This window comes from Dunckerocampus dactyliophorus, chromosome 12 (assembly GCF_027744805.1).
Source record: "Dunckerocampus dactyliophorus isolate RoL2022-P2 chromosome 12, RoL_Ddac_1.1, whole genome shotgun sequence".
Classification (NCBI taxonomy): Eukaryota; Metazoa; Chordata; class Actinopteri; order Syngnathiformes; family Syngnathidae; genus Dunckerocampus; species Dunckerocampus dactyliophorus.
This window is the reverse complement of record NC_072830.1, coordinates 6376794-6389514: the sequence shown is the minus strand read 5'-3', so window position 1 is coordinate 6389514 and position 12721 is coordinate 6376794. Positions and strand designations below refer to the sequence as shown.

Here is a 12721-nt window from a genome sequence, read left to right as displayed (position 1 = left end):
TTTGCTACAAAAGTTTGAACAACAACAGCAGCAGCCAGGCAGCTTGTTTGCCAGGCTGCCAGCATTGCACACCACATTGGACTCCTTCCTCCAGCTCTGCATCATCAGTCAGAAGACATTTCTATCTTCATATGCTGCTTGATGACATCAGGAAGGCCATTGAAGAGATTGTGTGCATGTTCTTTCTGGCCGTAAGAAGATGGCGTCTGCCATGTCTGCCTGACTAACTGACCTCTGAACTGTCGGATCATGTTCTGGTGCTTCTCCAGCGCATCCTGTAGGATCTTTTCAGCGGGGTCCATCTTCCAGCGCCACTCGGTGCCCACCGGGTTGGTGTGGTGTCTTTGGGTGAAGCACACATAAAAACATGCTAGGTACACTGGGAGAGGTCAGACGAAAACCAGAGCGTACAAAAACAGCATCCATTTTTCCCGTAAGAAATAACAAATCCAATTAATGTTTCAGACACCAAAAATATAACCACAAAACACATTTTCTCGAGAATAATTGCATGCAGTAAACAAAGCAAAATACATAAAATTGACAAATTAATTGGAAAATTCGTCTTTATCTTTTATCTTGAAGACTAGCAAACACAGAGATGAGTGGAGGGAGCAGAGGAGGAGACGCAAGAGCCACACGGACGCCGTTTCGTTCTACCTTTATATGTACTTTGCTACGACTTCTTTCTTGAATTTAATAATGTTTCTCGCCAAAGTGCCAAAGTTCTGGCACTTGCAACTTTTTTGCAGCCATACAGTACTCATTTTTATTTTTTTTTTAAAGCACAGATTCCTCTAGCACTCAGAAACACGCAGCGCGCTTGTACGCCTCATCAGCGCACGGCACCATGCTTGAAAGGAATGCAAGCGACAGCTACAGAGTTGTACATCGTACTGTGTGCATTCTATGAACAAATAAACCCTGCACTCTGTTTGGCCATACGAAAACAGACATATTTGTTGAAAACTGGGGCGTATGAAGGCCAAGGCTCCACTGTATAGTAATCCCTCGCTGATTGCGGTTCATTGGCTCCAAACCAGACTGTGATAAGTGAATTTCCGCAAAGTAGGATTTCTTATTTATAAATAGAATATTTAAACCTATTCATGACCTTCCAAATCCGGTTTTTAAAATTATTAGAGCCCCTCTAGACATGAAATAACACCCCTATAGTTACATTTACACTTGTATTACACAATATAATAGACATAAGAAAAAATAAGCCATTTGCGACATAAATAAGAGTTGTGCTCGTGTGCTGTTCATGTGTTCCGGTGTTAGGGGAGTTCAGTGGCAGGAGAACAGAAGTGACATCTGGAGTTCAGAGTTGAGTTTTAGTTTGCTGTGAGTTAGGGCAGCAACAGTAGACAGTAACATTGCTGACACCTAGTGATCAGTTTGGAATACTACATATCACAGTGTCTTTGAATGCCCTATTTTTGTATTTAAGCTCATTTAGCCATTTAGCCAGCTTGAAAATGCTTAGTTTAGCAAAAAAAAAAAAAAGTAAAATTTGCTTAAATATGCAAATTTGTTGACTAATAATAGGTTGTATTAAACCACAAAACAGCATGATTTATTAACACACTTCTGAAATACCGTGATAGAGTGAAGCCGCAAAATGGCGATGGGTTATGGTAATTGGCTTATTTGGCTACATGATATGGTCACAATATTAGAAACACCTCTTTCTGGATATGCAAAGTTTAAGTCAAAGTGATGCAAAACACTTGTTGTAATCAACTGTCCCCCCCCCCCCCAAATGTCAGTGGTCGGCCCTGTGATGTCACACACTCTTCCCTAGTGATTCTCAGTGTGGAGGTGGACGTTGGGGCAGCTGCGGCCTCAGACTGCCAACTTCCTGTCACCCTTAATCGCCACGTTAGGACAAAACGGCGTATGTGCGGCGACAGGGTGATGCGGCGCTCTGACAGCGACCTTTCAGTGCTCAGTGGTGGGGCTGGGGGCACGAAAGTCCCGTCTCTCACCAGAGCCGCAATGAATCAGCATCTAGGATATTGTTTCACTCACCACAGGGGACCGTTGCTCAATAGCAAATAATGCCACTTATACTATTCATATGACTACACTATATGGTTTCTGCAATCATGTTATGTTGGACATACATCAGAGAAGCTATCAAGCCCATTCTACACAGCAAGCCATACCGTGTTCATTCAATGCAGCAACAAAATAAAAACCAGACTACAAAGTGGAGTCAAGTTAAGAATAAAAACAAAAAAAAAACATCCTTTTCTTCTCAGAGTTGTGTACCTCCAGCAGAAGACACACTTGTTAGCGCAGGCCAGGCTGGGGGTGGTCTCCATGCAGCGGTGGGACTCGATGCCGTAGAAAGTGTGCTTGTAGCAGCCTCCTCGTCCTCGCAACATGGACTAAATGACACGAGCGCCCTCAATATGAATGGCGCACTCAGCAGGTCAAAGGGTTTGGCGTTTGAGTGAAGTGCTGTACCTTGGTCCATCGGCAGAGTTTCACCCCCGAGTGACTGCCGATCAGCTTGTAACCTGCGCAGGGAGAGAGAAGCGAAACAAACTTCACACCAATGCTCTCCAAGATGAAGGACGTGGATCCGCAATGGGCCTGAGAAGACTATAAAATGTGTATCATATCCATTACCTGGAGATGTATTCATGGATAATGCAGGAGCACATGAAATATGTCTGAAAATAGGAGCGGGTGTAATAATACATCAGGCAGCTCAATGAAACATGCTATTTGGACCTGTGAGTCATCAGGATGTGAGGCTTAATGACTTCCACAGAAGGCGTCCTATACACAACAAAGTCTGAAAAGCGAGCACATGCACAGGTATTCATCAAAACTCCAAGTGGGTGTACTATTATTATTATTATTATCTTTATTTTTTGTCACTGAATGTAAACATGCAGGCAGCAGGAAACCGCAATTCTACAAAACCTGCCCTTTCTTCATCAAGTGCATTTCTTTCATAATGGAGGCATCAATCTCAGCATCTTTTATGCAAGGGGACGATGGCAATTCTTTAAATGTGACGGGAAGAATGTTTATGCACATCTACGGACAAGTTGAATGCGTCTGGCTGCAATTCACGAGGCAATCACATTACAGTGAAATATGTCTCGTGTGACTGCTCTCCCGACGCTTGTTGAAATAAAGAAACAGCAGTGTATGATTAAAGCCGGCGCTCTCAGGCTTTCCCCGATTCAAAGCTGCCGATGCCGACTGCATCCGGCGGGTCAACATCGGGTGGACTCTGAAAGATGTCTATTTATAGGGTCTTGCGTAAGCTCTAGCAGCGGGAAGCTGAAAGGCTGCCAGTGGCTGCTCAATGACTTCTCCAGGTGAATGAGCCAAGAAGCAACCAACTCCAGACAAAGACACCTTCATAAAAGAAAAACATATTGATTTATCACTTAATAATGACGCAACACGCGGCCAGGCAGCCTCTGGTCGAGTTTAACAAATTGCCTTTGATTGATTTACAACTGAAATAACAAAAAAGTTTCAGGACTTTAGCAAAGTGAATTTACAACTTTGCTGCCCTTGTGCAAGTAGCAAGGGGAGGGAGGTGAGTGCCGCCAAACAGCTGGTGTTCCCTTCGGGAGGTCTTTTTCTTTTTTTTGTTTTTTGGAATGGCAAGCAATGAAGCTTGATCTCCATCACCATCATCATCATCATCCAGAAGCACCTGGCAGATGCTCCACTGGAAAAAGCTATTCGCTACGACATTAAGGACTCGCTGGAACAAAGTCACATTGTGATTTCTATTGGATTCTAATATCACCACCCCCACCTTGTTTGGTTAGGGCTTCTCTGAGGGCGGGAGTGATCATCTCACGTCTCTCCTCTTCCTTTTCACTCTTCCTCATGCCATTTTTGGCCCGCTTCACCATCTGGTCGTCTCCTCGGCTCTGCTGAAGACACAATACTAAGAGTTATTAAGTTAGTTATACTAAGAGTTGTCTAGAACAGTCACTTCATTTTTACAAATGTTGATCCAAAATCAAAGGAGAACATCAACATCCAGCTAGCAGGAGGTCTTGGAGGCAGAGGAACAAGCCGGCGTATGGTGGTGCCTCGACACAGCAGCATAATCCAGGCTTTATTAGTGTGTGAAAATAGACATTTTATGGGCATCACTCACGTTTATTTGCTAGTCAAAGGTGGTTTTGGAAGGTGACTATCTACTCTATGGGTGATATTAAAATTATTGTAATAATTTGTTCTTGTATTATGGAATTCATGAGCCCCCCCCCCCCCCCCCCCCCCCCGCCCCTTTATCTGTTATGTTTGGGGTTTTTTTTTAAGCTGCAAGCCACCAATGGCCCCTGGGCCACACTTTGGACACCACTGGTGTATAACAATGATGGAATAGAATATAAATCTATTTTCTAACTTGAAATATGTTAGTGGCCTAGCTAAAATAATTGCAGCAGATGTAAAACCATATTTTAAACCATCTACAAATGCATAGATAAAAATAAATATTCAAAGATTGTTAAATCAGCAGTGATCCATCAGGGCCAGTTTGTTGAATCTCTGGTGTCCTGATAGTGCTCCACTTCCGAGTCACTCGTCATGTGTGTGGCGTGACGGGGGCGTCGCAGCTCTTACGCAAGCCTCAGCTTGACGCTGCTCAGGGTCTGGTGTCTATCAGGCCATCTGTCGCCTCGATGCGTTCCTCTTTAGCAGGCGCCGAGCTCGGGCGAAGGTGCGGCAGGAGGCTTAAAAGGCACAACGCCACGCCACAAATAGACCCTCTGCAACCCAGTTCGCGGTGAGTCAGGAAGCGAAGCGGATGCAACTTCCGGTTTGCCGACACACTGACCTTGGCTCTTTTGACACTGCTCATCATGCTGCCCAGATCCTCCACATCGAGCACAGAGCCCGAGGAGGGCGAGCCATCGTCATCACTGCTGGACTCAAGCAGCTCCTCCTGGGAAGAGACAGGTTTACACGTGAGAGATGAATTACAGAATAAAAGTCTCAAGAAGGCCGACCGGTGCTTTTGATTGAGTTCTAACACTTTTTGAGTCCTGACAGACCATGATGGTGAGAGCTTGCTGCTCCCTCCCATCAAAACTACTTACAGATTGAACCTCCCCCGACCTGTCTCTCTATAACCTAACAAATTTAAAACCAAACACTTTTAATGCATTCCTAACAATACAACGAGATGAACCAAGATGACGGACGCAGTTGTCAGCTGCTAAGAGGAAGAAGTCTCAGTGAGAGTTGTCTGCGAGGTGTCCGCTGCTATGACAACTGGTCATCTGCTGTCACTGTGTGTGTGTGTGTGTGTGTGTGTGTATGTGTGTGTGCGCGTGTGTGAAAATGTGTGGTTGCAGTGATGGGTGAGAAGAGCAAAAAGTGCTGTTGAGATGGACAGAGCTGACAGAAATGTCAAATCACATGCGAGGCATGTGGAACAGCTCTTAACAGCATGGGCGCTACTAAATGGGAGGGCGCGGCAGATCAATCAGAACTTGAACCAACAAAGTGGAAAAACAGCTTTTATCCAACAGCGGTAAACTTACTCAATAATCTCAATTGATATTTGCACTTTACAATCTCCATTTACACACAAATGTGCAATAGATGGGTATGGGTGTGAGTGTGAGTTTAGTTGCTTAACTTATCTAGCAATTTTTATCCATCTTCTATGCCGCTTATCCTCACTAGGGTTGCAGGGGTATGATGGAGCCTATCCCAGCTGACTTCGGGCGAGAGGCAGGGTAGACCCTGGACTGGTCACCAGTCAATGGCACATATAGACTAACAACCTTTCACACTCACATTCATACCTATGGACAATTTATAGTCTCCAATTAACCTAACATGCATGTATTTGTAATGTGGGAGGAAACCGGAGTACCTAAGGAAAACCCACGCACGCACGGGGAGAACACGCCAAACGAAGGTTCAAACCCAGATGGTTCAAACCCTGCCTGTGTAGCCAACATGCTAACCACCTAGCCGTTTTTATTTCTTAGATTTTGTTTAACTTCATAGTTTACTGTCATTGCAACAAGATGCATGTACATCTACTCTAAATAAGAGATGAACAGTAACAACCTCCAGACGCATTGGCAATTCATCTCATATGTGCTACAGGCGACTGTTGTTACAGGAGGTGTGTGTATACAGTATATATGAAGGTGTAGTGACGATCCAAATTAGGGTCGGTGAGCCTTGGCTGAGGTCTGCAAGTTCCTGATATGTCTGTTTACATGTGAATGAGGCATAATAACCACGATTCGGCATGTACCTCTGTTTTAAAGGTCACGGTAAGGGACGAAAATGCAATGCATCAAAGTGCTCATCTTTTGTGTAAACAGCTTTAATGATTTTTGAAAAAAATAAAAAAATAAAAACTGCTGGGAGGTAATCTTCTCATAAATACAAGTCTGTCATTTGAGGTAATGTTTGTCTGTTGAAACGATTACCGATTGTAAACGGAGCCATGTGTGAATTATGAATAACGTTTTCATTCTTATAGTTGTTAATAATTAATCATTTATTTTAATAGTTTTATTATTTCACTTATTTTCTTTTATGTTGTATATTAGCTGGGCTATGCTGTAAATCTTCAGGGTTTAAAATAAATAAAATTAATTAATTATTAGCTTATTTAAATTGATAATTGATTTAATTAATAAATTAATTAAATGTCTTGTATTGTTTATGCTTTGATATGAAATACACTACTTTTTAAAATTGATCAGAAACATTAGGAGAATTTGCACCAAGTATCGCTATCGGATTGGTATCGCTGATACCAGCCTGTATTGGATCAGAAATGAAATCAGTGGTGTCCCACACCACCAAGGGCAGCACACTGCTTTCGTCTTATCCACTTGATTTTGCCCATTTACGTATTTCACTGGTCAGGCCAAGTGTTCCCAAACACGAGACTTTAACGGCGGAAGAGGAGTTTTCAAACTTCTCCTGGGCATTATCGCTAGCATTGACTCCCTCTAGCCAAAGGCTGGGCTGCACCATGCAAGTTCCACTTCCAGTCCCTCATTCAGTGTGAACAGTTTATATTGGGACAATATATGCATGCAATTAGAAATGCATGTACGTAAATTATTATTAGTAGGGCTGTCAAAAATAACACGTTAACTCATTTATCTCATTAATTCTAATACATTTCCTTTTAGTGTAATTAACGTATGCGCACCAGAGCAAGCACGCCTCTCTGTTATGACGGCACTTCTCTAGTCCGTTCATCCTCAGAACAACACTTGAATACAGTAAAAATGGGCATATTTCAGACATTGTTGCTAATGGAGATTAATTAATTTTAAAACTGATTAATTTAATCATTTGACAGCCCTAATTATTAGTTGTTTGTATCAACATTCCCACTTCGCTGTACGTTTTGGTTTAGTTTTATTTATTTATACAATGTGCCGCAGGCTAATAAAAACACAAGCTGCGGGCCGCAAATAGCCCCCGGCCCGTACTTTGGACAACCTTGCTGTAAGATCATTCCTTACCTCAGAGCCGTTCTTGTCCAGATTGGAGTTCTCCTCCTCCTCCTCCTCATCTCTTTGTGTCGTCAAACAGGAAGTCTTCCTCTTCCCACAGCAGTTCTTCATCTCGTCCTCGCAAAGAGCCTGCAGTCGTTTCATGAACTTGATCTTCCAGGCCACGAAGTCAGCCTGGATGCTGCCGTTGGCGCTCTTCACCACATTGGTGTCGCCTTCGCCCCGGCTCATGATACGCGCGCCGCTCAGCATCCACAGCCACTTGTCCACGTTTTTGCCCACCTGCAGATACAGCAGGAGGTTCATGTTCACTCATATTGATACAGTGCATGCCCGCCTATTTGCAATTCAGTATTCGTGGCTTCCTGATATTTGCACTAGAAAAACGCGCTCATCCGTGCTTGTTCTCCATATCCATATCATTCACCCCAAGTCTGCAAGACTTTATAGATATGTGATAAAGCACAAAACTGACCGTGTTGTAGTGGCCCACATAGACAGAGTTGCCCAGACCAAACACTGCGTATCGAAGGCCTTTCAGGTACGTCTTCCCGTATCGGAAATCCGTCGACGCCTCCTCCAACCACTTGCAGAACCACTCGGCGTTATCGGTCGGCTGCCCGTCAGTGTAGGTGGCCACCAGGAACACACACACCGACTTACTGGTGCACTGTGTGAGGGAAAAAAAAAGCCACATTTAATCCATCTTGAGCAGAGGTTTCAAAATCGTGTCCCGTGCATCACATATAGTGGACCCCTACTTGATATCAAAGTGCAGCCCATGAAGAGGCTCTTTAATTTATTCAATACCAAAGACATACAGTATTTATACGTTTTTACAAACCCCTGATCCCAAAGACGTATTTATACGTCTTTTACCTTTTTTGCAAAAGAGGTGATGCCACAACAGCACATAAATGGATGTCACTTTTAAAGCAGTACAAAGCCATAAAAACGGCCACAAGTGCATTTGACAAGAGCTCAGCAAGGATCATTTGCATGTAAAAACACACGGAGCATGGATGAGTGTAGCGTGCAGAAGGTTAAGTTGTAGGGAAATTTTAACGCATGCACACGCACACACGTACGCACGCATGCGTGCACACACACTTTGGTTTCAAATTTGAAAATGTTACATAGTACATGGTGTTATATCTTTAAATAAATTGTTATTTTTATATAAAACCCCTTTTTGTGTTGTAGTATAGTTGTTTAGGTATTTGAGCTGTCACAAAAGCAAAAAATATGTGTGTCAAGGGGAAAGTTATGCTTGAAATGTATCTTTCATAAAAAAGTGTTTTTTCTCCCTTTTTCCAGTCGGGACCTGATATTTTTCTGAAACTTACAGTACCTATGTTCTACTGCTCATTACTAAAGAACGGAAAAAGGTAGAAACAAGCCTTTTTTTCCTGATGAAAGACGACAGTCTAATCTTTCTTTTGGTAGGTTCTATGGTTTGATAGCCATAGAACACAATATTCTGTGTGCCTTAAAAAAATCAATCAAAATGGTGTAAAACGTCCGGTACTGAAGGGAAACACACATAGGGCAACTACTACTACCACCACTACTACAGACCCTTTCCAAAAAATTTGAATGTCATGGAAAAGTTGTTTAATTTCCATAATTCCATTCAAAAAGTTAAACTTTCATAGATTATAGATTCAGGGCCCACAATTTAAACGATTTCAAGTGTTTATTTGTTTATTTTTACGTAATTTGGGCTTCCAGCTCATAAAACCCACGAAAACAGAAATTCAAAAAATTAGAATACTGTGAAGAAATCACCATTTACTTCTCAGTTTTTGCAGGAAAAAAAAAAGAAATTAGGATCACATCAAATCAATCAAAATATGGTACTTTCAAAACGATATGTCAATCTTCAATACTTGGTTGGGAATCCCTTTGCCTTAATCGCTGCCTCGATGCGACGTGGCATTGAAGCAATCAGCCTGTGGCATTGCCTGGGAGTTATGGAAGCCCAGATTTCCTTGATGCTTGCTGTCAGCTCTTCTTTGTTGTTGGGTCTGGTGCCCCTCATTTTCCTCTTGAGAATACCCCATAGATTCTCAATGGGGTTTAGGTCCGGTGAGTTGGGTCAAGCACTGTGATGGCATGGGCATCAAACCAGGTTTTGGTGCTTCTGGCGGTATGGGCAGGGGCCAGGTCCTGCTGGAAGATGAAATCTGCATCTCCATACAGATCCTCAGCAGAAGGAATCATGAAGTCCTCTAAAACATTCTGGTAGACTGTTGCGGTGACCTTGGATTTAAGAAAGCAGAGTTTACCAACACCTGCACCGGACATTGCACCCCAAATCATGACCGACTGTGGATATTTCACACTGGACCTCAGGCAGCTTGGGTTCTGTTACTCACCCGTCTTCCTCCAAACCCTTGGACCTTGATTCCCAAATGAAAGGCACACTTTACTTTCATCGGAAAAGAGGACCTTGGACCACTGGCCAACAGTCCAGTCCTTCTTCTCCTTGGCCCAGTGGAGACGCTTCCTACGTTGGCTCAGGTTCAGAAGTGGCTTGACCTGAGGAACCCGACAGTTGTAGCCCATCTCCCGGATGCGTCTGAATGTGGTGGTTTTTGAAGCTGTGACTCCCGCCTCATTCCACTTTTTCTGGATCTCTGCCAGATTCTTGAATCTTCCCTATTTGATAATCCGCTGAAGCCCACGGTCATCTCTTTTGCTGGTGCATCTTCTCCTGCCACATTTTGCCCTTCCTCTAGACTTTCCATTGATATGCTTGGACACAGCACTCTGTGAACAACCAGCCTCCTTAGCTATGAACTTTTGTGGCTTACCCATCCTATGGAGGGTATCAATGATGGTCTTCTGGCCAGTTGTCATGTCTGCAGTCTTCCCCATATTAAACCCAACTGAGACAATTGAACCAAACTGAAGCAATTTAATGACACCTGGGGAAGCCTGTGCAAGTGATTTGACTTTAGTAGATGATTAGTGTGTGACACTCAGTTTAAAACATTCATGCCCTGCAAAATTTGGGCTGATTTCTTCACAGTATTCTAATTTTTTGAATTTCTGTTTTCGTGGGTTTAATGAGCTGGAAGCCCAAATTACATAAAAATAAACAAATAAACACTTGAAATCGTTTAAATTGTGGGCCCTGAATCTATAATCTATGAAAGTTTAACTTTTTGAATGGAATTATGGAAATTAAACGACTTTTCCATGACATTCTAATTTTTTTGAAAGGGTCTGTACTGTAGGGAATCATAAACAACTACATGTACTCCAAACATGCCACTTCAGTAGCTTTTTACAAAACGAGTGCCGCAAGTCATGCTGGGAAAACAGAAGCACTCGCAGCGTGTTATCACTTTGTTGTGTTAAGTTGCTATGTGATGGTTATCGCGTTGTGAGTCCGCCTATTATGTTGAATAATGACCACCAGCTTTTGCCCATTTTGAGTTCCCTTTTGGCTACTGCTTGCCCAAATAAACAGCAGCTTCCTGCACAGACATGAAGGCCTGTTCCTCTCGGTCATTGTCCTACAACTTCCATCCATCCATCTTCTTTGCCGCTTATCCTCACTAGGGTTGCGGGGGGTATGCGGACTTCCCAGCTGTCTTCAGGCAAAGAGGTGGAGTACACCCTGTACTGGTCGCCGGGCAATCGCAGGGCACATATAGACAAACAATAATTCACACTCTCATTCATACCTATGGCCAACTTAGAGTCGCCAATTAACCTAACATGCATGTTTTTGGAATGTGGGAGCACCTGGAGAAAACGCAAACTCCATACAGGATTGCCCAACATGCTAACCATTAGGCCGCCATGCGTTTGTCACACAACTTGTTTATGGTAATTATTCACAGTGTGTGTCGGATTGAAAGCAGTTTTTTCTGGATCTGCATCGCCTTGCATGCAGACGGTGACAAAGTGAAGTTAAAATGAAGGCTGCAGAGGCAAACAGCAGTCCTGGATGTTCTGTCTCTGAACTGGTCTTCCTCCATGCGTTATGTTACCTCATCAGCCAGCTGATCATCTGGATCGTACTCTTTCATGTTGATCGCCTCGGCCGGAAGGCCAAAACTTCTCACGTCCTCACACAGCTCTTTAGCAAAGCTCTGCACAAAAGGACAGTGTCTTATTCGGCATCCCAACATTGCTATGGGTACTTCAGCTTCATGTATTGCAGAGTAACAAGGTCAGCATAGAACGGCATTCATACTTTAGCTGTTCCAGTCTGAGAGCCAAAGAAGACTTTGACTCCAGACACGTGGAGCTCAGCATGTCCATCACAATGGTCGTCTTTCCTCACAGCTTTGTGGAGCCCCAGGAGGCCAACGTCGTTTGAGACGCTTTCCTGAAAACAAACCAAGAAAACAGTTTGAAAACACATAATTGCAATTATCACCATGTTACACACATTGTTGAAGCAGAGACACCAGGAAGGGACACAGTACCTTCTTCAGAACCATCTTGAGTAAGAACCACAGTCCAAAGGAAAGTGCAGCAGCTGTGTACAAGTAGAGCCTGTTGTGCCATATTGCAGTGAAGTAGTTCTCATAGGAACTGTGGGAAGAATGGGACACTGGAGACACAAATAAATAAATAAATAAATACACAACATTTAATGTAGATGAGGTCCAGGTTTAGCCTTAGTTTGCGTTCATGTGGAATTTAAACGTAAAGCTAACACTGGAGGAGTCTTTTATCATGTAATGTCTTTGGGTGGTCTTTTGAGCGTTAGAATGAGCTTCAGGGTGAAGTTAGCATCAGTTTTCGGTTCTACTGATGGAAAACAAACCGGCCCACCCATTCATTAGCTTAGCGATTCTATGATGCATGTGGAAACATGCAAAAAACTAACATCAAAATCGAAAAAAAGGACTCTCTGAAAGGCTAATGGTTTTCTTCGACCATTTCAAACTGAATTAGGGTTTAAAAAAAGAGTAAAGGTGAAAGCACCTGCTGCAAATAACAAAGGCAAGGTTACATCTAACTAGCAACGTTAACTGTGTGTTGCTAACAACTGTAGTTCCGGGCTGAGACAAACGACTAAACAAATTCACCTTTGGGGTTTGAGGTCGTCGCACAGGTTCCGAAAAGTAGCGCGGAGACGATAAAAGTCTGCATCACTGAAAATGGACTGTTTGAGCACAAAATTTAAAGTGTCTTGTTCTTGAGAAGAACCATGGTGTTTGGCCGAGGTGCACCCTGGGAGATGTAGTTCTGATGACATG

At 43.2% G+C, this 12721-nt stretch overlaps 1 protein-coding gene across 2 annotated transcripts in view; it reads right to left on the bottom strand.

Annotated features, from left to right (window-relative positions):
* The window catches only part of tyw1 (tRNA-yW synthesizing protein 1 homolog (S. cerevisiae)), a 36697-nt gene extending 23995 nt beyond the window's left edge, over positions 1 to 12702 (bottom strand). Inside the window, exons 1-11 of one of the 2 annotated variants that reach the window (XM_054794279.1) lie at positions 12551 to 12702; positions 11942 to 12069; positions 11707 to 11841; positions 11501 to 11602; positions 7972 to 8166; positions 7506 to 7778; positions 4832 to 4939; positions 3797 to 3917; positions 2476 to 2528; positions 2278 to 2396; positions 233 to 342 (exon numbers count right to left, since the gene is read on the bottom strand). In XM_054794279.1, coding sequence (XP_054650254.1) covers positions 233 to 342; positions 2278 to 2396; positions 2476 to 2528; positions 3797 to 3917; positions 4832 to 4939; positions 7506 to 7778; positions 7972 to 8166; positions 11501 to 11602; positions 11707 to 11841; positions 11942 to 12069; positions 12551 to 12614 — 1408 coding nt within the window. In that variant the 5' untranslated portion in view covers positions 12615 to 12702. The remainder of the gene's footprint in view (positions 1 to 232; positions 343 to 2277; positions 2397 to 2475; positions 2529 to 3796; positions 3918 to 4831; positions 4940 to 7505; positions 7779 to 7971; positions 8167 to 11500; positions 11603 to 11706; positions 11842 to 11941; positions 12070 to 12550) is intronic. The other variant, XM_054794280.1, reaches the window with a different exon arrangement.
* Between the last annotated feature and the right edge of the window lie 19 nt (positions 12703 to 12721).